This window comes from Alosa alosa, chromosome 8 (assembly GCF_017589495.1).
Source record: "Alosa alosa isolate M-15738 ecotype Scorff River chromosome 8, AALO_Geno_1.1, whole genome shotgun sequence".
In the NCBI taxonomy this organism is placed as follows: Eukaryota; Metazoa; Chordata; class Actinopteri; order Clupeiformes; family Clupeidae; genus Alosa; species Alosa alosa.
In genome coordinates this window covers 766314-790059 of record NC_063196.1, presented here as the reverse complement: position 1 = coordinate 790059, position 23746 = coordinate 766314, and the positions used below count along the sequence as shown (strand labels likewise).

The window sequence follows — 23746 nt, the reverse complement described above, 5'->3', positions numbered from 1 at the left end:
ACTATGGAACACCCTGCCTCTGTACATCAAGCAGGCGAAGTTCAGTAAATATTTAAAAAAAAGATCTGAAAACATACCTGTACAGGAAAGCTTTTAGTTAACTCATCTTATCCTGTAGACTACATTTTCAGATTATTCTACATCTGCTACTATTCGCAGCCAGCCAGAAGCAGATGGGCTCCCCCTATTAAGTCAGGTTGTGCTCAAGGTTTCTTCCTGGAATATGGGAGTTTTTCCTTGCCACAGTTGCCATATGGCGTGCTTGCGGGGGGTAAGAGGGTTAAGGCTGCCAGTCTTATGACGTCATTTTCTATATTTTTGATATGTTGCTGAGTAGACATAAACAGCAAAGAAAAGGGATTGATAATGACTGACTGACTATTATTGTGTTACATGCTTCAAATGTAAAGCACTTTGAGCTGCATTCTGTGTATGAAAGGTGCTATACTAATAAAGCTTATTATTATTATTATTATTATAACTTCTGGGTATGTAGCATTGTGGCATACAGCTTAGGTAGTTAGCTTGCTAACTCTGGCAGAAATCTCCAGTGTTGTTGTTCCATGTAGTTTCTTGTTGCAGCCACAGGGTTGCAGCAACAGCACGTAGACTAGCCTACAGGAAAGCTGTTGCGTATGAACTCATTCGGAATATTTTGAAAACGTAACAGCTAGATATTCTGTCTTCTCATTTTGTAGACGAAAATGAAGAGAGATTTTATCTTAGTTTTTATTTCATGCAAAACATTTTAGTCTCGTCTTTTTTCGTCAACAATAATGTATCTTAAGATAGTCTTAGTCAGTGTTTCAGGACATTACTGCTGTCTCGTCATCGTCTCGTCTTAGTCATGAAAAAAAAGGCTGTTGACGAACATATTTCCTCTCGTCTCGTCTGACGAAATTAACACTAGTGGGCTGTGCTTCGATTTGGCCAGCTTCCCTCGCGGTCCGCGCGCAGGATCGCGCGGTATCACGCGACTTTAATTTGTATTTTTCCAGAGACGCTGCAACAACCCAAACAGGCAAATGTCTCAAGTGAGCAGGGTGTCCCGTAAAAAAAAAAATGGAGCTGGAAAACCCTACACAGACTTCACTACAGACTTTAGCAGACTGGTTTAGAAATAATTTAATAGCCAGAAATATGCCTGCCCTGCCCTAATAAAGAAATATTTGGTTAACGGCGAGTGAATCCCGTTTGCAGCCGTAGAAGAAACGCAGGACAAATTAAACATTCTGGTTTTCTCAGAGTGCAACGATGATAGACAGACATCATTTGGACAAAATATAGAGCATATTAACCTCCGTTGCTCAGCCAAATGCCTTCCTGTTACGTCCTGTTATCACGGAGTTACAGGCGATAAACGATTTTTGATGGTCACAAGTTTACTTCATTTATTTTACTTCGTTTATTTTTTTGATTATTAAAGAGTGTTTTTCATTTAAAGGCTTGACTTCGTGCTTATTCAGATGAGCATTTAGTGCTCTCCCCAATCCCAGACGTTCACATTGCATATTTGTTTGTAATGGATGCAACCGCGAGATACGCTTGTCATAGGCGCCGATACCGTGGGTGCTCCGTCTCTCGGCACCCACTGAAAACATCGAGCACCCACGCAGCCAGCTTACAGTCCGGCTAAATTTACATTCATTTAAAATCAAACATCGCAGTTTATGTTAAATTCAGCATCTCTCAAAATGTGATTGGATATGTTGCTGTCAATTCCCTACTCCATATACTAACCACCAATGAGAGCGTCTCTCGTATGAAAATTCTGACACTTCCCACCTGAAGAATTAACGGTTTTGTCGGGCCTTCAGCCCGAAATGTTTAAAATGTATATAGCCCTGAATATCATTTTAAAAGTAGTCTGACAAAGCTTATCGTTTTGTGACACAGCTAAACACTGGTACCTCATAGAACGTCTATAACATAGCCTAGGTGGTCGCAACTCACAAAAGTAAAGCAGATAGAAAGAACTCTAATCTAGCCTACAACACGCAGACAGCTTCATGCGCAGGGGAGAGAGCGCGCGCGCACAGGTGCTTTATTATTGTTGGCTTCTGATGGTATCTTGCTAATTCACTGAACTGCATTAGGTGACACAAATGGTTTGTAAAAGTCAGATATTCCCTGACAAAGACATTCGAAAATTAAGAATGTTTATTGACTTGAAAAATACACTAATTTTTGCAAACTCCCTTCATTCAACCCTTCAAGACATCGCGGTCTGGTGCGCTATGTATTTCGTTTCTCGTACCATTTAATTTCAGAATTTAGGTCTACTAGGCCTACAATAACGTCATCACCAAATACATCTTTTATTTTTAGTTGATCAACCACAAAGAGTAGCATAGGTCTACTGTGCACAGCACTGACGACTGTAGCAGCCCAAGGTAACCAGTTGTTGTAGATGAGAGGCAACCCCTTGTTTCAGATAGCCTGGACAACATGTTACCTGGGTGTTGCCTAAGTTAATAATTAATGGTAGCCTACAATAGTTAATTGATTCGCGTAACATATTAGTTGGCTCAAAGAGTAGGGAATCAGGATGGAGAGAGTCACGCGTGTGTTGCTTTTGCGGGATCGAATCCAGTTTAATGCTAGTTTTCAAAAAATATATTTTTTTACATGTCTTTTGTCTGAGTGGCTGTAATGTAGCCGAGCGCTCATAGCGTATGAAAAGCGACTTCAAACCGCCTAAAACAACTTGTTTGTGAATGTCTGACAACTGCTGCAGCGCATGCACGCGCAAGGAAACCAGTAGGTGGAGAAAACAGAAGGCACAGAACACCGGAACGATTTTAAGGCTATTTTGCATAGGCTACTCAATGGTGCTATTTCACACGCTTTATAGCGACCCCCACTCACCGGGGTTAGGTGGAAGGTGTTAATAGACGATTGGCGTAGCCTACATTGGACTAGGGCTGTCAAAATTGCTCAAAAATGACGTTCAAATATCCCCTCTAAAATAATCACATTCGAATATATTGGAATATCTAGGCTATATTATTTGCGCATTATGTCAGTGACACGCATCATGTCATCTATTGCTTGACAGGGGGGGGATCCCAAGCAGCTTTCAGCCATAAGGCATTTCCTAATTCACCCGACACTGATATTCAAAATGTTGAAACTATTTCGGCATAGCCTAGAAGCAGTTTAATTAAATGTAATGTTAGTTGTAAACAAATGGGCCTATTAACTGACCGCCCGATTCACGTTGGCTGGGGGGCAGGGGGGGCCATCAGACATTTGTTCCCAAGGGTCTATGAATTGTTAATCCGGCCCTGCCCCCAACAGACGCAACTTTCTAGTGCTGGGCGGTATGACCAAAAATGTATATCACGGTATTTTTCAAAATTCTTACGGTTTCACGGTATATGACGGTATTTGTTTCTCATGCATAATCAGATGTTCACAGCATTTTCTACAGGTTGAGAGAGGAATTGCTGCAGTACATTGACTAAGGATGGTCTATTTTACTGTCATGATGTAGAATAACTCCACACTAGTGGTAATGCAGTTTTGCATGGCCCCAGAAAATGATGCTGTTTACAAAGAGCCACTCATGATTCTAATGCATCAGAATGCAAAGACAATTGCAGTCAAAATACAGAACTTTTACTATGCACATTTCACAAACATCTTGTATAAAACCAAAACAAAAAGTAGTGCAACTTACAATAATTATACTTTTTTGAAAATTATACAATTTAAAATAAAACCTCTAATATGCTTACTCTGACAAATAGGCCTATTAGAAACATGCCTTATTGTTATTGTGTGGTTTGCATGACGTTAGTGGTAGGCTAACGTTAACTTCATGTGGATGTGGATGTCTTGTTAGCCTGCCATGAGCTTCGGTTCGGTTCGGTTCGCTAGGCAAAACATTAACAAAAAAGTTTGTTTTAGGTGCACTGATGACTGTCAGGATCATTTCTAACTAGCCAGCTAGTATTGCTCAGTTCATGTCTATAACATGTTTCACTTGCTACCTGGATCATTTCAGCGAATATTCTAAAGGTGAGATGACTGATAAGAACATTAAACTTCACTGTGTTCGGTGGGTTGCTAACTAACGACATCACCTACTAGCCAGCTAGTTACAGCTGTTGAAAAATCTCAATAGAATTTGTGTGACGGTAAATCCCTTTCAATGCAGTATCCCTTAACGTTTTTCCTTAACTAAAGAAACAATTTAAGGTATTCTGTGCAACACCCTTAAATAGGGTCATACTTCAGGGGGAAAACTTAAGGTGTTTTGTGTTTACCCTCACTATGCCCGCGAGTCGCATTACGCGCGCAGTGAAAAAAGTCCGCCGGAAACCCCCTGTGGCGTGCAGCTGCCCAAACGTTATTGTAATCAAATACACCGGTATGGCGATATATTAAAAATTCATATCATAACGAAAATATACACCGGTATACGGTGTGAACCGGTATACCGCCCAGCACTACAACTTTCCACCTCTGAGACAGCTTAAGTCTAAAGGACTCCTAACTCACTAAGACCTACTTACTGTAGGCTGCACAAACCACAGGCCTTTTTTTTGGGCAAGCCTGCGTTCGAGGCAGGCCTTCTGTTGAAGAATTTTACATAAATCCTGCGCTAACAGTAATCCTCATACCATCGCTACCACAGCTGTAGATAGTGTGGCATGCTCACACTTTATGTCTCCTGCTTGCAAACTAGGCCTATAGCCCAACCATTTACGTCTTCAAAAAATAACAACTTGCCAGATATGCCTATATATCTTTGGGCTTCATTCAGCATTTTGTTCTTCCACTGGAAATGACTCTTCTACATTTGCTGCCTGCTGCATCCTTTCTGTTTGTATTGTTTAGAAAATGTTTGACGTCTTGAGTTAATGCATTAAACATTGTTTGCTGGTAACCAGCCACAAATAGCCTACAGATTCTTTGCGCGCATACATTCTCTATTCTCTCCAAAATGTGCCCATTCTATAGGCTGGCCAAGTGCGTAATTCTGCGGCATAAAGCAGATGTATTTGTTTATTGTACAGAAAAATAAAAATAACATGTCAAGCAGTCAATTGACTACATTGCAGTCAATAAGTAGGGCAAATTACGAAACCAAATCGTGGGTCATAGTTGTCTAAGCCTCTGCTGTGAGGCCAAACCCATGAACAAAGACGCATTGATATCTGCAATAGAGTTTTTTTGGCGAAACAAGCTCACAGCCGAACGAGTCATAGCACTGATGGGAGAGGCAACTGGCATGTGATAACCCCACGGGCCAATGGATGTACAAGTTTTCTCCTGTGCCTACGATATTTAATCCAGTGTTTTTATGTCATTTTTATGATAGTATGAAGTACTTTTTGTATAGGGTACTATCTTAATTGCTTTATACTCAATAATTGACCAATGGCTATTGCATCCGTCTATTGAAAGTGAAAATGTGGCATGTGATCTACTGTGTAGGCTTCATAAAATAAAATAAACAGATTGCTAATGGCCAACAAGCTGATCTGGGGTGCGTTTCCCGTACTACGGAGGTTAGCTTTTTACTAACAGGATGCATCGTTCAACTAACCAACATATAAGTTACGACTGTTTCCCAAAACTGTTGTACTTACATAGTACTGTAAGTTTGGACCATGATAGTTTCCAAACTTCAGTAATCTGGACTAAGGTAGTTAATGACGTTTAATAGCACGTGAACGGGCACCTGCACATACTTCTGTGGCGCATTGCGGTGAGGCCGGCAGATGACAGCCGCCATTGCACAGCAGTTACCAGTCCCCTGTCCAAGAGTTCGAATCTGGGTTAAGATTTTGACAACAATATTGACATTGTTGTTTACCTTTTGTGGCTTTTGTATCCTTCTTGGCTTGGTTTATGTAAACTAACAAGGACCCTCCATGAAAAAATCAAAGGCTACATATTCTCAGCTGACTTCAAAAAAAAGTGCACACCACCTTATTATTATCTGAAGGTGTGTGACTTTTACTTACGTGCACATGGCTGCAAATTGACTTTTAATTTATGTATTTTCTGCCTTGGGCATTTTAAAATATGGATGTATGGTGGTTAGAAGTGTAAATATCAATTAGAAACCTAAATATATTCATAATTATTAATTTGCAAACAAATAACTGGCGTCAGTGACGTCTTTGACATGAAGATCCCTGGAACTATGCTTCTACTAGCATTCTACCACAGGTCGAGAGGTGTAGTTGTAACTACACAACTTTACGATAGTGGTTGCGGGACGCCTGGTTGCTACTATGGTTTTGGGAAACACTAACATAGTGTAACAATGCATTGGACACTGTAAGTTCCAAATATGAATGTAATTCTGCGGCATAAAGCAGATGTATTTGTTTATTGTACAGAAAAATAAAAATAACATGTCAAACAGTCAATTGACTACATTGCAGTCGAGAAGTAGGGCAAATTAATTTCTGAAACCAAAGCGTGGGTCATACTGTAGTTGTCTAAGCCTCTATCTCACGATATTTAATCCAGTGTTTTATGTCATTTTTATGATAGTATGAAGTACTTTTGTATAGGGTACTATCTTAATTGCTTTATACTCAATAATTGACCAATGGCTGTGCATCCGTCTATTGAAAGTGAAAAATGTGGCATGTGATCTACTGTGTAGGCTTCATAAAATAAAATAAACAGATTGCTAATGGCCAACAAGCTGATCTGGGAGTGCGTTTCCCGTACTTCACGGAGGTTAGCTTTTTTACTAACAGGATGCATCGTTCAACTAACCAACATATAAGTTACGACTGTTTCCCAAAACTGTTGTACTTACATAATACTGTAAGTTTGGACCATGATAGTTTCAAACTTCAGTAATCTGGACTAAGGTAGTTAATGGCGTTTAATAGCTGCGTGAGCGGGCACCTGCACATACTTCTGTGGGCGCGTGCGGTGGGGGCGGCAGATGACAGCCGCCATTGCACAGCAGTTACCAGTCCCTGTCAAGAGTTCGAATCTGGGTTAAGATTTTGACAACAATATTGACATTGTTGTTTACCTTTTGTGGCTTTTGTATCCTTCTTGGCTTGGTTTGCGTAAACTAACAAGGACCCCCCCCCCTCCATGAAAATCAAAGGCTACATATTCTCAGCTGACTCGTCAAAAAGTGCACACCACCTTATTATTATCTGAAGGTGTGTGACTTTTACTTACGTGCACATGGCTGCAAATTGACTTTTAATTTATGTATTTTCTGCCTTGGGCATTTTAAAATATGGATGTATGGTGGTTAGAAGTGTAAATATCAATTAGAAACCTAAATATATTCATAATTATTAATTTGCAAACAAATAACTGGCGTCAGTGACGTCTTTGACATGAAGATCCCTGGAACTATGCTTCTACTAGCATTCTACCACAGGTCGAGAGGTGTAGTTGTAACTACACAACTTTACGATAGTGGTTGCGGACGTTCGTTGCTACTATGGTTTTGGGAAACACTAACATAGTGTAACAATGCATTGGACACTGTAAGTTCCAAATATGAATGTAATTCTGCGGCATAAAGCAGATGTATTTGTTTATTGTACAGAAAAATAAAAATAACATGTCAAACAGTCAATTGACTACATTGCAGTCGAGAAGTAGGGCAAATTAATTTACGAAACCAAAACGTGGGTCATACTGTAGTTGTCTAAGCCTCTATAGCGTAGCCTGTTAAAAACGTCGCAGAAGCCTACCCAAGGCTACAGATTAATTCTGAACAGTTATTTCTCTACTGGCTCAATTATCACACCACTGTTTTGATTTTATGAAGATTCGCGTTACCCCATCACTGACAATAATGTAGACAGCAAATTTCGATTTCGATTTTCGTTACCACCGTGTAGTCAAGCCTTAAGCTTTTTCAGAAGGGGCGGCAGGCAGAGCGATGTACAGTGGCAGAGCGACGCACAGTGGCTGAAAAGTGGTACTAAAGCTTCACTCAGCTTCACGCCTCGTAATGCGCGACTGAAGTGGCCATTTGAAAGCGATGCCCACTGTAGTCACAAAGCCAGGACTGAGAGACTCAGGAGAAGTTTTTATCCCCAGGCCATCCAAACTCTGAACTTACACTATACTGACTTTGCACACATTCACTCCTCAGCACTCATGACCCCCATTTACACACACACACACACACACACACACACCTACATGACTTTTAGCACTTTTACATCCCTCTCCCTATGCTACATCAGACATTTGTGCCCAGTTAATTTGTGCCCCTAACAAAAATCACACCTTCCCACCTCTGTGACGGCTTAAAAGAAGTCGAGAGGACTCCTAACTCAGACCCATTCACAAACCGTTTTTTGTGGCATTTCGCCATGTTTTGAAATCCTATCTACAGGAGCTTCCAATCGTGAGGAAGCAATTTTGCATTATAGGCATAACTAACATGCAATAACGCCACCAACAACAACCAAAACTAGGGTACTCATTGTCAACATGTAAATTAAATGTAACATTGTGAATCAAATTAAAATGTTCTCTTTTGCAAACGTAGGCATAGTAACAGATTAATTTAGTAATGTTACAAAGATACTACATCAATCCATATGTTTCATTAGGCTACTAGGCTATTTGTTTTGCCTTACTCTTGATTAATTTAGGCTAGGCCTTTTTATTCAGTTATTCATCATCTTCCATCCTTGTGTAGCGCACGCATTCTCAGACCTGTCACCTGTCACTCATCATCGTAAGGGAGGTGTTTGGAATCATGACCGCGTTACAATCATCAGCCAATCAAAGTGGTCACTTTAGTCAAGCTCGTGCATGAGTAATGACGTCATCCATAGCAACGAAGACTCACTCACTCTTAGTCAAAGATTCTAGAGCGCTCCGCTCCAGAATCTTTGCTCTTAGTTTAGGAGTTGTCATTTTTCCTTACTAAGAGTAGGTCTGAAAGGCTTTGTGAATAACTTAATAAGAGAAACTCCTAGCAATGTGGTAGCACAGTGGTTAGAGGAGTGAGCTCTGACCCCAAGGATTGTTGGTTCAAATCCAGGCTCAGCGCAACATTTCATATACAGTTCCAATTCTATGAGCCCACCTGAACAGCTGTTTTAACGTTGCCAGCTGTTGTTGTTTTTTTTTACTCTGTAATGAACTGCAAGAACTGACAGTGTGAAAGGTTGCTAGGTAACTATAAACAAACTCAAAGATCGTAATTCTTGATTTCGCTTGCAAACTGACTGTTTTATGCGTTTACTAAACAAAGATTATGGAAATTAAACACCACTTTTCCATCAAAAAGCTTGTTGTAAAAGGCATAACTTGTTAGATTTAAGAACTAGGTTCGCTAGCTCTGTGTGTTATGAGCAAAGGATCTTTGGTTATGAGTCCCATAGAATAACACTGCCATCTACTGGATTAGAAAGTGTCAGCAGGCTACTTGTGGATCTGGGTGGCTTCTCTGCGCAAAGTTTGTCTCAAAAATACGTGATCCACAAATGCTGATCCACAAATCTAAAACGAAAACTGTGTGTGCTGGTGATCCACAAATGCAAAATTAGATTTCACAAAAGCAATTTTCAGTTTTACAAATGCCATTTCATTTACAAATACACATCTACAATTGTGAAAACCAATTTACAAGTTACAAATATGATTTTTTTATTTGTGGATAGTCAAGAAATATTTGTGGATGTCGCCATCTACTGGATTGCGATTTCTGTGTGCCGGTGAATTCAAGTAGGCCTATTTACGTGTGGATTTGTGAAATGGCACTTTATTTACAAATGCACATCTATATTTGTAAAAATCAATATACGAGTTACAAATATGATTTTTTTATTTGTAGATATCAAAACACACATGCAAATCAAGAAATATTAGTGGATCCCACTCTGCGCATATACAAATATTATTGAGACAAATTTACCTCCATAAAAATCAGCCAACATCAATGTAGGCTATAGGCTACGTAGATAGATAGATAGGCTAGATAGAGTGATAGATAGCCTACTTTATTGACGTTTAGTGAAACAGCATGGAGTGGATGTTTTCGGTTCAGATGCTTGTTCTTTTCCTTTTTGAGTAATGATCCCAAAACTTTGGACATCTTGACTCCGCAATCGCAATTTTGCAAGCGCATGGATGAATCTTGAATTTCCCCTTCTATCTATCTATCTATCTATCTATCTATCTATCTATCTATCTATCTATGCATCTTGCCTTGTAACAAGGGTTCAGGCTGGTGGTGTAATGTTGTGCGGAATATTTTCTTGGCTCACTTTGGGCCCCTTATTACCCACTGAATATCATTTAATTGCCACAGCCTGCATGAATATTGTTTTTGACCAATCCCTTTTTGCTCACAGTGTACTTTCAGCAGGATAACGTGCCATGTCACAAAGCTTGAATCATCCCAAAGTGGTATCTTGAACATGACAATTATTATTAATAATAAATATCATTTGAATGTCAGGATTCAGGAAAGACTAACTTTTGTGTATGGTAAATGGCAGAGCAGATAGGCATGAATCACTGATCTGGAGATCTTTATTAAACAGGAAAAAAAATTAGGCTACCATATATTTTGAGCATTTTTTATATTCAAATCTGTCTCTATACAATGCTCAACATTATTACAATATATTCAGTATCTACAGTAAAAAATCCATTTTGCTCTATTATAGTTACCTGGTAGCCACCAACGTTATCTGTGCACCTCGAATGGTTTCAGTTTCTCTTGTGCAGACATGCACACACATTTTATGAACTCTATGTTTGATGAAAACAAACTGGCAAGTATTTCCTGATTGCGGAAATGGTTGTTTTCTTTTTCTGCCGTTCCGAAGTTCCATGATCAATTGTGCCGCAAATTACATAATTTGATTCCGCAACACCACGGATCAGCAGTCTCCCCGTTACAGACCGGTGCCGGTGCCCTGCGGCCCAGAATTTAAGAAATGCTGTGCTAAGATGTCAATATGGACAAAAATCTGAGGAATGTTTTTTAGTACCTTGTTGAAAATATGCCATGAAGAATTAAGGCAGTTCTAAAGGCAAAAAGGGGTCCACCCCAGTAGTAGCCAGGTGTATTAATGTGGCCGTAAAGTTTACATAGACTGGCTCTCCATTCTGTTTATGTCCAGTGTGGATGCTAATCAGTTAATCTACATTTGTCTGCGGTCATATGTTTCTTTTTTGTGATTATTATTTTTATAAATGTATTTATGTAGTGTCTCACAGATACAAATATAATCAGACCAAGAAGCACATCTGTCCAATATCTCCTAATCTTACCTGTAGTTTTCAAAGGAGGTGGTGGCTTCTTTGGTTTCTGCGAGATGACCAAAAATATATTTCCATATTAAAACACATAGGGGACACACTCTATACAATACATATATGGATACAATGACCCTAAAGACAAACCATATGTTAAACCAAAACTAATGGTTAGGCCTACAGATTATAAAGTGTGTGTTAAAAAACTATTATAGGATAACCACCACATGAACCGAATTATGTTTTTTTTTTTTTTTGTGTGTGGTAGCGATGAGCATGGCATGGACTATGCTTTTGTTTTCTTGTGCACAAAAGAATACGCTGTCCTCCAACCTGGATACAGGTTGTGTATGCTCCATTGACATATTTGTGTTCTTTTTTACCATGGACAAATGGCATGCGTCATATGGTTATGTAATGCATTATGCCAATCAGCCACCTGTTCAGATTACGCTGGAATTGTTATGAACGTTTCATGAATCACATATGAGACCTGTCGTAAGATGATTCCTACACCCACATCAGTGCTGGTTTCCACATTTGATTGATAAATGAAGGCCAATTTGATTTTGCCAGTTGTAGGTAGTGCTACAAGAGGAGATAGGCTCAATCCCAATCTCTCCCCTTAAACACTCACACACTTTGATGTGAGTTCCCACAAACTTTGAGAGGGTTTAGGGCTGTCCCACTGCAAAATTGTGTGCTGGAGGGCTCGCTCGCACTCTTTCTGAGCCCTTCCCCCAAGTCGGCATATGTGAACACTTTACTCAAGGGAATTACCTACAATTCATAGAGTTGTGATGTGAAACACGGGGTTACTCAAAGGAAGGCTGGAAACTTGACAAAACATTGGTAAACAACTGCCATAAAACAAAGTTTTTTGTGTTGTCAATTTTGGTCACAGGTGCTGTCCCATTCCTGTTCTCAGCATTTTGAACCCTTACACCCTTGCAAACTTAAACTTGACTTGACGTCAGTGAGTTGCGAGTGAGTGGTCAGCGACAGTGTATGAATCGTTTTCATATCTATGGAGTAAACGCTCAACGCAGACAAACGCCTAGAAGCTGGGAAAAAGCTATAACGACCAAATCAGAGTTTATGAGGGAAACTTATGTTTAGTTTCAACTGCGGGTAACTGAATAAAGCTGCAACTCCTCGGACTGTATCTTGTGTCCGTCTACTCTGTTGCGCACAGCCTGCTGCAGCAGAAATGAAAGAGGTTAGCCCCGAGGGGGAACTTATAATGATGACCTGTCTGGAACTGAAGCAGGAATGGTTAACATATTTCTCGGTAATAATACAAAATCCAAGCAAATGAAATGCAAATATAATACTAAAATATAAGTTAGACCTACTTATCTACTCGTTCCACCGAAGAGTTTCCCAGACTAGGGCAGTAAAGTGTGAACACACCAGCACAAGAAGGCTCTAGGTAGGCTGAGCTCTGCAAGTCATACTTACCTCTTTGTCAATTTCAGAAATCAAGACCACAAAGTTATCAGGAAAAACCCCTTCTCTGCCATTTATTTCTCCCCTCCACCACCCAGGTTCTCCTGTGTCCTGTAACAACAAAAACACAGAATATAACAGAATAAATACCAATATAATATGGTTCATTTTACTGGTCTGCTTGCTGAGTTCAGTTAGGTCATCCATCTCTGTGGATAATTATCCCATACTGTTGCACCAAACTGATACAGCTTAATCAGTTAGAAAACTACAGCAGTGGTGAACAGTTACGGCCTGCTAGGTCTTCTCTGAAGGCCTAACAATTTTGTAGAAACATGTGTATAAAATATGAAGAAACAATAATGCATTCATTGAAAATATTAATTATCCATCTATGTCTGCCTGTCTTCCTGACTGCTTTCTTCTCTTATTACAAGTACATGATGTCAGAGCATGAAAACAGAGAGTAAGGGTAAAGAGTAAATACCTAGTAAATACTTGATTGTATTATTGCATTGTATATTATATACAGTTTGTTTCATGGTAACAACAGGCTCTTACCATAAGAAAGAATATAATATTAATAAGTTATTAATTAGATGATTGCATTTTCCATAAAAAATCATACCACATAGTTACATATTCCACATACTGTAACAGCTAACATGACATTTTATTCAGTCAGGAAAAAAAAACACTTTAACAGACTCGAAAGCAAAGTTGAGTCAAGGGAAGGAAAAGAGGGATAGCCTAGTGTAAGTGCTAGATTAGGCATGTCAAATTGTTTGTAGTACTAGGAGTGGAGAAACTCTCAGAAGACTGCACAAGGTTTTTGAAGACAGAGGTGCGCCCCTGCTCTGGTAGGAACTGGAAGCGCGTTCCACCAATGAGGATCCGAAAAGTTTGAATTGCTTTGAGCGTACGGGTGGCAGAGCCAGGCATTGTTCACTGGAGGAGTGTAACAGTCGACAGACATCAGGAGCGGGTTGCAACAACTAGTCTTTGCTATGCCTGTCATAAGTGCTAAGTTAGTCTTTGTTAAGACTGATCTTAGGCCCATATCCAACACCTGTTGCACCAACAGAATTTAAGACCTTTCTTAACTAAGTATGGCCGTAACGATGCGCGTTCATGTTCATGTGCATTGCCAGGATACTCATTTCACTTTTTCGTCTAATTAGCTAATTAGCTATGGAGGATCGAAAAAAAAGAAAGAGTAATTTCACTGATTCGGAAATAAGAACATTAATTGAGCAGTATGACCAGCATAAACATATTTTAACTTTGAAACAAAGCAACACCATAACCAACAAACGAAAAAATGAGACTTGGAAAAGCATTACGGCGAGTAAACAAATGCTGCAGACTTCCGTACAGTCGAAGAGGTAAAGAAAAATGGAAATAATTGCTCTCAATAGCACAGAAAGATGCAAGTCTTATGAAGAGAGTGCCGACTGGTGGGGGATCACTGCCTAAATTCTCAATATACAGTGAGAACATAATTCAGGTTGTAGGCAAGAATTCGCCAGCCTTTATTAGGTTGGAGGGAATGGATAGTGCTGCTCAAGGTCTTCTAAATGTTACCGTTGAGACTGACACTTCCTACCAAGAAGAGGACAACCAGTGCTACAGTGGGCAGTGCTTCGATTTGGCCAGCTTCCCTCGCGGTCCGCGCGGGATCACGCGGAATCACGCGGAATCACGCGGAATCACGCGGAATCACGCGGAATCACGCGACTTTAATTTGTATTTTTCCAGTGACGCTGCAACAACCCAAACAACCGGCAGATGTCTCAAGTGAGCAGGGTGTCTCGTAAAAAGAAATGGAGCCTGGAAAACCCTACTACAGACTTTAGCAGACTGGTTTAGAAATAATTTAATAGCCAGAAAATAGGCCTGCCCTGCCCTAATAAAGAAATATTTGGTTAACTGCGAGTGAATCCCAGCCGTAGAAGAAACGCAGCACAAATTAAACATTCTGGTTTTCTCAGAGTGCAACGATGATAGACAGACATCATTTGGACAAAATATAGAGCACATTAACCTCCGTTGCTCAGCCGAATGCCTTCCTGTTACGTCCTGTTATTACGGAGTTACAGGCGATAAACGATTTTTGATGGTCACAAGTTTACTTCATTAGCGGTTTATTTTTTTGATTATTAAAGAATGTTTTTCATTTTAAGGTTTGACTTCGTGCTTATTCAGTAGAGCATTTAGTGCTCTCCCCAATCCCAGACGTTCACACTGCATGTGTGTTTGGAAGGATTATTGGTGCTTTACTCCCCTCCCTGAAGGACATTTACACCACCCACCTCACCCGCAAGGCGACCACAATTGTGAGTGATGCAAGTCACCCCGCTCACAATTTGTTTGATCTACTGCCCTCTGGGAAGAGGTACAGAAGCCTGCGCCTCCCCGCACCACCAGACTCACCAACAGCTTCATACACCAGGCTGTTAGGATGCTGAACTCTCTCCCCCCTCCACCCTCAGCTACATAACATCCTGGACTTTGGACCCACAATGGCTGCCTTGCACTACTCCACTTGTACACTTGCACACTTAGCACACTTTGCAACTTGTTGTTGTTGTCCTGTTGTCCTGAAAACACAACACTTCTGCTGCTCTTACATAACTTGCACCACTGTGCCACTTGCTTACTTAGGTCAAACAGAACTACCTCAGCCATTTATTGGCCTGACTTTGCACTATTATATTGACTATCTATGCACAATTTCAACCCAATTTTGTTTGTTATTTATTGAAGGGGCCACCGGAGGAATTTTGAGTCCTTCAGTCAAAAGTTGCATGACCCTCCCTTGCCTGCTAGAAATTGTTCAATGACCCTCTGACAGAATTGTTAAAAAAGACATGACCCTCCCCTGCCAATTATCGCTGTCTTCCGCCCGCGCTGCTTTGCGCCACAGCCACACACTGTTATAACGTTCTTAAATCAATCTTTCCCGTGAGCTTGCATGCTACCAGTCCTTCCTTTTCAAATGTGTTGCACCTGTTTGCACAATTTCACAAATAATCATATGTGATTAATAATATGACAAATAATCCCTGTGCACGGGGACCGAAACAATGCATGCCAACTTTTTCCGTGTTTATCACGTATTTTAACTTTCCACCGCTGTCTTGCCGTTTTAATGTTTTCCCGTAGAATATCCCATATTTTAATACTCTCAAAACAGCCCTGTCATCGGGCCTGTCTCTGTGTTGCCCTGTTGCTACCCCCTTGCCCTTCCAATGAAACAGATGTCTTCAAATCGTCGTTTTCCTTGCTTGAAGGCGAACTTAGAGTGATGTTAACCTATTTAAGTTTAACGGCGTGATTGTCATGAGCACGATTCATTGGCGCTGACTGGAGCTGCAGCTTTATTGGAGACACACACACACACACACAAGGCCTGCAGCAAGTTCACAACGTGTGCGCGAACAAGTCGCCCGGCAACATCCTCTTGTGCTGCAGGGACAGCAGGGGCTTCTTCTTGTAAAAGCAAAGGGTTGTGCCTTGGTAGAGGTATTCTCTTTTTCATGCAGATATTGTGCAACACTGTGCAAGCTGCTATCACTGTGCAGGCACTCTCTGGGTGCATCTTTGTCTCTCCGTGAAGACAGTGGAACCTATATTTCATCGGGGGGTTGTTGGTTATGTAGGTAGCTATTCCATAGTTACAAAATTTCTATCCTTGGTGCTGATATGTGCTCACCTGCGCTTGAGCACTCCAATGCATCGCTCTATGATCGAGTGAGTAGTGGTATGGGCGGTATTGTAGCGTCGTTCCTGCTGAGTCCATGGGTTCAGTAATGGTGTGAGTAGCCAGCGTTTTAGTGGGTAGCCACTATCACCAAGTAAGATCCAGTTGACCCCTCCGGCTTCGAACAGATTGAATAGCTAATTTTCCAGGAGAATTCTTGAGTCATGAGTTGAACCAGACCATCGCCCCACCAAATTGATTATTTGGTAGTTTACATCGCAAAAGAGCTGTACATTAATTAAATGATAGCTTTTTCTGTTGACGTAGATATTTGTATTCTGATGGTGCTTGAATACGAATATGGGCACCATTAATGCCAGAGGCCTGACGGAAACGCTGCTTGACAGCGCTTGCCTCGGCCTCGTTAGGTAAGTTGATGCATCGCGATAGGCGGCGACTCAGTGCCAGCAAGACCCTACGAATTGTTCTACAAGCTGTAGATTTATGCACGCCAATCATGTACCCCACGGTGTTTTGAAAGGCTCCGTTTGCATAAAATCTCAGTGCTATTAGAAGCTGTAACATTGGTGGCAGTGCAGCATTTCGGTCTGATTGAAACTGCAAATCTTCAGACAGTTCGTCGGCTAGAGAAAAAATCTCACGTCTACTAAAACGAAACCTTTCAATTAATTTATCGTCATTGTAGATATCTAGCGGGTTCGTTCTGTCTCGAACTCTCTCAAGCCTTAAAGCACGTTCATTGTACAGTCTGTAAATTAGACGCACCATCGTTTACTTCAATTTCTTGTCGTTTTAGCAGTACGCATTGGTTTTGTGAAAATTACTATAGAAACCAACACAGAAAACGGTCTCTTTCTTATAAGTCTCCTCTCGACAGGGCATAAAACTTAAGACTAGATTTAGAGAGAGAGCAGCCTAAGTCAGCTTGGTGCAACAGGCGCAACATCATTTTAGACATAGAACGTTGAGTTACACCAGTCTTAGCTTAAGACTAGTCCTAAGTCCTGTTGGTGCAAGTGGCTCCTGATGAAAAGGAGTCAGGTCTCAGGAAAACCGCTGTCTGTAACAGAGTCAGACAAAATGGTCTCAGATAAAAAGTTATCAGAGTCAGGTTTCAGACACCAGATGAAAAGGAGACAGGTTTCAGAAAAACAGCTATTTCTGTTAACTGGTACTTGTTACCCTAGCCTGTATCTGGAGTATATGGGTAGCTTGAGCCAGGTACTGCTTGGTTTTTCTTTTGTTGTAGTGCACGCGACACGACCGGGCAACGTAATCAGAGAGGGTTAGTTGATAATTAATCACGGTAGAGGCAAGAGACAGGGTAAATTTTGATGTTAATGTCATAGTGTATAGTTGGTTTGGCTTGGAGGACCAGCATTTCAGTCTTTAAGAGGTTCAGTTGAAGGTGATATGCCTTTGTATAAAGGCATATCACATGAGAACATGAGATTCATGGTAAAGCATAATCTTCCAAGGTCAAAAGGATGCATGCTCGGGCTTCACTTCAAACACCTGGGGCCAAAAAGCAAAGGTGAGGTATGATGGTGCATTTTATTTGTACGGAGTCCTTTACCTCAGTTGATTTTCCCAGTTACAAGCAGAAGTTTCCTTGGAACATTGCCTGAAGTCATAATTTTCATTTGTCAGCTTGTTGAAACCCTGAATACCCAGAGTTTGAAATTCTGTCCTATTTTTGTCCCATTAAATCAGTCGTTGAAACAATAGTGTCCAATCTCTATCTGCTGCTATGTAGCTGCGACGTTTGTGTAGCATGTTGTGTAATGTTTAGTTACGAACTGGTATTGCTACATTTAGTAACAATCGCTAACAACAGATAATTGCTAACAAATGGCAGCATTTTGTGCTTGCGACTTGTTAACAACTGGAACACATCCAACTCTGTTTCAACACCTATTTACTAGTTGCACTTAGACAAACACACACACAAACATGGGACCACCCACAGAAACATACCCATAGGCATGCCCACATACAGTTAAGAACAAAATTATTCATACCCCTGGCAAATATTGATGTAATGTTGATTTTCTCTTGACCAATATGTTTGTTCTGACTGAAAATGACACTACCATATGCCAAAAGGTTGTAAGACAATGTGGTAGAAACATGGAAACAAAAAAATTATCTTTTTTATAATCGTTATAAAAAGATAAAATAATCGTTTTTATCTTTTTTAGCATTTTTTATGAAAAATGGTGTCCAAAATTATTCATACCCTTTTTTAATAATCAATGGAAACATCTTTATTTGCATTAACAACTCTCAAAATGGTCCTTATAATACCTACCAAGCCTCTCCATGTCTCCACAATGATTCTAGACTGCACCTTTTTAACAGCAATCTGGGTTTTGAGTCAAGAGCGATTATTTGCCATCCCTCTGGCCTTGTGCTCACTTTTATGACGGATTGAAGTCTGGACTATGGCTGGGCCCCTCTAAAATGTTGGTATTATTTTCGGTTAACCATTTCTTGCCTTGTTTAGCTGTATGTTTTGGATCATTGTGTGGTTTAATGGTCCAATGCCGCCTATTGTGGCAGGTCTCTCGGCAGACAGCCTGATCTTCTCCTCCAAAATTCTCAATTTGCCCCTTGTTTTAGTGTTAGCGTTTACTTTGAGAAGTTCACCAGGTCCCATTGTCTGAAAAACACCCCAAACTAATACATTTCTATAGCTATTCTCCACATTGTGGATGTTGTTTTGGTGGTTGAAATGTTCACTCCATCTCAAAATGGATCACTTGGTCATCTTGGATGCTGATCATGGATCACTCTTCTCCAAACATACATAACTAAGACAAACCTTTATAAGGGCACACCTGGACAAAGAATTTAGCTTTCCAGAGTCCAGACCTCAATCCGTCAAAAAAGTGAGTACAAGGCCAGAGTGATGGCAAATACTCGTTCCTGTCTCAAAACCGGGATTGCAGCTAAAAGGGTGCGGTCTACAATCATTGTGGAGACATGGAGCGGCTTGGTACGTATTATAAGAACCATTTTGAGAGCTTTGATTGCAAATAAAGATGTTTACAGTGATTATTTCAAAAGGGTATGAATAATTGTGGACACGCCATTTCTCATAAAAATGTTAAAAAAAGATAAAAAGGGGAGTTCCGGTCTGCGCGAGCATGGAGTAGCCACGCTCCCACCTACTATATAAACTCTAGTTCTCAGCTCCTTTTTATTCACACCGGCGAATAAACACCAATAACTGTTAACCCCCTACTGATCGACCTCAATGAGAAGATGGCCACAAAACCCAGCATAGGTACGAAAAAGGATGAAATCGCTGCCAAAAATGACACAGCTGCTGGCCGCGTGGATATGGAGGCCATAGCTGCCATGCTTGAGGAGCACAGAGCAGCCCTTTCGACCGACTTCAAATCTGCGTTTTCAACCCTCGAGTCAAAATTGGTCACAATTCAATCGAAGGTAGAGGACCAGGAAAGACGGGTGCTTTCCCTCGAGTCTAATGCCAATGCAGTCAGCGAGAGTATCGGGGCTTTGGAGACTAGCTGCTCAGTACTAGCCAATGAGAATGCTAAGTTACAAGCTAAGGTCTTGGACTTGGAGGGACGAAGCAGGAGGAATAACAAACGTATTATCGGCCTACCGGAGTCTATCGAGGGCGCCCGTCCCACAGAATTCTTCGCCGGCCTCCTGGTGGAAGTTTTGGGGGAACAAGTTCTTACTTCAACACCAGAATTAGACCGTGCCCATCGTGCCCTTACCTCCAAGCCAAGCCCGGGCGAGAAACCTCGATCAGTCGTCATCTGCTTTCACAAGTTCCAAACTCGAGACCTGGTGATTCGCGAATCCCGCAAGATGAGGGGCAGATTCCTGTATCGTGGCGATCCCATACACATCTTTGAGGACTACAGCCCCGACGTGTTTAACAAGCGGTCTGAATACCGGGACGTCATGAAAGAGCTCTACAATCTGGGTGTCAAACCTGCTCTGCACTACCCAGCTAAGCTGTTTGTCACACTTAAACATGAAGGCAAGAAACGGCTTTTCTCTCCCCAGGAAGCCCGAGAGCTTGTGTCATCATATCGCCGTCCACAGCCAGACGAGTAGATGGAGCTCTTTAGTCGTTCTCAGCTGTTCCTCAGCTAAGACTTTGGGAGTCGGGGCCCATTTGGGGATTGTCCTACGTGCCGTGAGTTTGACTTTTAAACGGCCGGCGGTTAGGTTTTGTACGCTTTGCAGCAAAGTTACCTGTTTAATAAGCAAGTGCCTATAAGTTTTTTTTTTTCCCTGATGTGGCACTCTATTCTATATGTGCCTTATCACTATTGTGATTAGGCTACTCTTAACTGGGTGTTAACTTTGCCACCATTTCAATTTCATTTGTATGCAAATGTCAACAGGTTATTCTAACCTTGCACAAACTAACTTTACAATGACATTTTGGTCTTAGACTCGCTGATGGCTTAAGCATTTCTCTGAACGTAGGAAGGGGTTTTACAACTAAAACTTGTTGGTTTTTTTACTAAGGTGTTTATTAATAGTCTTACTGTAAGTTATGGGGCATACTGTACAGTTTGGTGGGTTGCGAATTCGAGACATGAGAGCCCAAGAGATGCCTTCCAGCAGTTGGAGTTACCCTTTGGGTAGTCTCCTGGCTAGGGATGGGAGGGGGGTGGGTTATTGTTTAGGGTCTTCTTTTTCTTTGCCAGCTAATATATGTTACTTTTGCTTCCTCTGTGACAGTGCATGTTTTACTTTACTTTACATACTTAGAAAATAGCACATAACATTTCTGCAACTCAGGTGCAAGCTAGGGGCTATAAGTTGGTTAGTTGGAATGTGAGGGGCCTTGGTCATATTGTGAAACGTGCTAAAGTATTTGCACATTTGAAGTCCCTCTCTGCAGATATAATGTTTCTTCAGGAAACACACATAAAGCAAACCGCTAAAGGGAAACTTAAGGTCAGCTGGGTAGGTCAACTATATGAAGCAAATTTCACAACTAAAGCAAGGGGGGTGGCGATTCTAATTAGGAAAAATGTCCCTTTTATTCAATCCACTACCATTTCTGATCCCAACGGTAGGTTTGTAATAGTGGCTGGAATCCTAAATTCTGTCCCTATAACACTGGTCAACCTGTATGCACCTAATTTTGACAACCCTGATTTTTTTCAGAAGGTTTTTAACTCAATTCCAGACATTTCCAGTACTAACATTGTAATTGGGGGAGACTTCAACTGCGTGTTAGATCCTCTTCTAGATAAACAGTTTTCTAACTCCCTCCAAAAATCAAACTCCTGTATTCGCCTAAACACTTTGAGAACCTCAATCTAGTTGATATATGGAGGCTGAGGCATCCAACTGTAAGGGACTATTCCTTCTTCTCTCCAGTGCATAAGTCATACTCCCGCATTGACTATTTCTTAATGGACTCTAAACTGTTAGCATTAGTGGACTCAGTAACATACCAACCCATTATGATATCAGACCATGCCCCTTTGGCCATGGTACTAAAAATTGGGGAGGTTAGAGCTAGACGCAATCAGTGGCGCCTTGACCCCACGCTCTTTTCAGATGAGCAGTTCACTAACATCTTACAAGAACAGATTTCTCACTTCATCACAGACAATGATACAGGCGATGTCAACTACTCCATTCTGTGGGAAACGCTAAAGGCTGTCATCAGGGGACATGTCATAGCCTATGTTTCCAGTAAAAGGAGAATGGAAGGCAGTAGACTCAAAGACATAGAACATGAGCTTTCTCTTCAAGAAGTTGTATATAAAAATAACCCCAATGATGCCACTCTTGAAACAATTACCAACTTAAAATATGAATATAACACTATTCTTTCGCAAAGAGTTGGCCAATTACTTGTAAAAACTCGACAAAATTACTTTGAGCTGGGAGACAAGCCCCACAGACTCCTTGCAAGGCAGTTGCGACACTCGCAGACTACACACGCTATTCATAAAATAAGAGACCATCAAGGTTACGTTACAACAGATCCAATCAAGATAAACAAGGCATTTGCTTCATTTTATGAGGACATGTACCAGTCTAGAGTCAATGCTACTGATTCTCAGAAAATGAACGACTTCCTAGACAATAGCCAACTCCCCACATTAGACGAAGCAGCGGCCAAAGCGATGGATGCTGCCATAACCCTGGAGGAGATCCAAACTGCTATTTCTCAATTTCCTAATAATAAAGCCCCCAGCCCCGATGGGTTCACCATTGAATTCTACAAGAGATACTCATCTAATCTGGCCCCTCTGTTACTGCGCATGTTCACTCATTCTAGGGAAACCACAGAACTACCTCCCTCACTGTACAGTGCAAACATTGCTCTGATCCTTAAAAAGGACAGGGATCCTTTGGAAATGGCATCATATCGTCCCATATCTCTCCTCCAGATGGAAACAAAAATAGCAAAGTGTTGGCCAACAGACTCTGTAAATACATAGCCAGTTTGATACACCCCGACCAGACCGGATTTGTCCCAGGCAGACATATATATTTCAACCTACGTCGTCTATTCAACATTATATACCATAAACCAGGGGTGGGCAAACTGCGGCCCGCGTGCCGGATCCGGCCCGCCAAGCACTTTCATCCGGCCCGCCGAGCATTTCATTTGGTTATCAGGCTGCTCGCTACTTTTTTTCCTGCAATAGTTGGTCAGCTTTACGGCAAACTGCTTTTCACTCTCCTTAGAGAACGTTTACGTTGCTCTTGGGTGCTCCTTGTTGGTGCCCCCCACCCAATCCCAATCCTCCCCCACCTTTTTTATGCAGCCCTTGCCACTTAATCTACTAAACCCCTCTTCTACTGCACTTTTTACCCCCATACATAATACATGACATAATTTCACTGCATTTCTTACTTCCAGTAACTATATGCATGTGACAATAAACTTCCTTGTATCCTTGTATCCTTGTTTACAATGTCAATGCCAAGACATCATGTTAAATAGAGATAACGTCATGTTAAACTAAGTTAACTCTTAGTTATCTCCTTTGCAGCAGATCTAATGTGAACATTATGCGATCCATTTAATTGGGAACGCGTCTGCACTCACGAGAGGGAGAGAGAGACGCAGGTTCTGGCTTGTCATTGTTGATAAGTGATATGTGCTTCTTATAAGAAACTTTTAAAAGAAAATCATGAAGGCAACAGTAGTTCCCACTACTGACCATTTAAAAACTGTGAGAGGGCCCAGCCGTAGGTACAGCACTAGCCATAGCGGAGCAGGCAGAAGATAATTGAGAAATAAACGTGAATTAAAGCGACTGTCTTAAAGCGACAGTGCACAATTTATACATTTGTTAAACAGCATAAAATTAG

At 41.1% G+C, this 23746-nt stretch overlaps 1 protein-coding gene across 1 annotated transcript in view; it reads right to left on the bottom strand.

Moving 5' to 3' along the window:
* Positions 1 to 23746, bottom strand: part of LOC125299016 (CD2-associated protein) — a 157421-nt gene that overhangs the window by 55427 nt on the left and 78248 nt on the right. The window contains exons 10-11 of the mRNA XM_048250056.1: positions 12697 to 12795; positions 11251 to 11287 (exon numbers count right to left, since the gene is read on the bottom strand). Coding sequence (XP_048106013.1) covers positions 11251 to 11287; positions 12697 to 12795 — 136 coding nt within the window. The remainder of the gene's footprint in view (positions 1 to 11250; positions 11288 to 12696; positions 12796 to 23746) is intronic.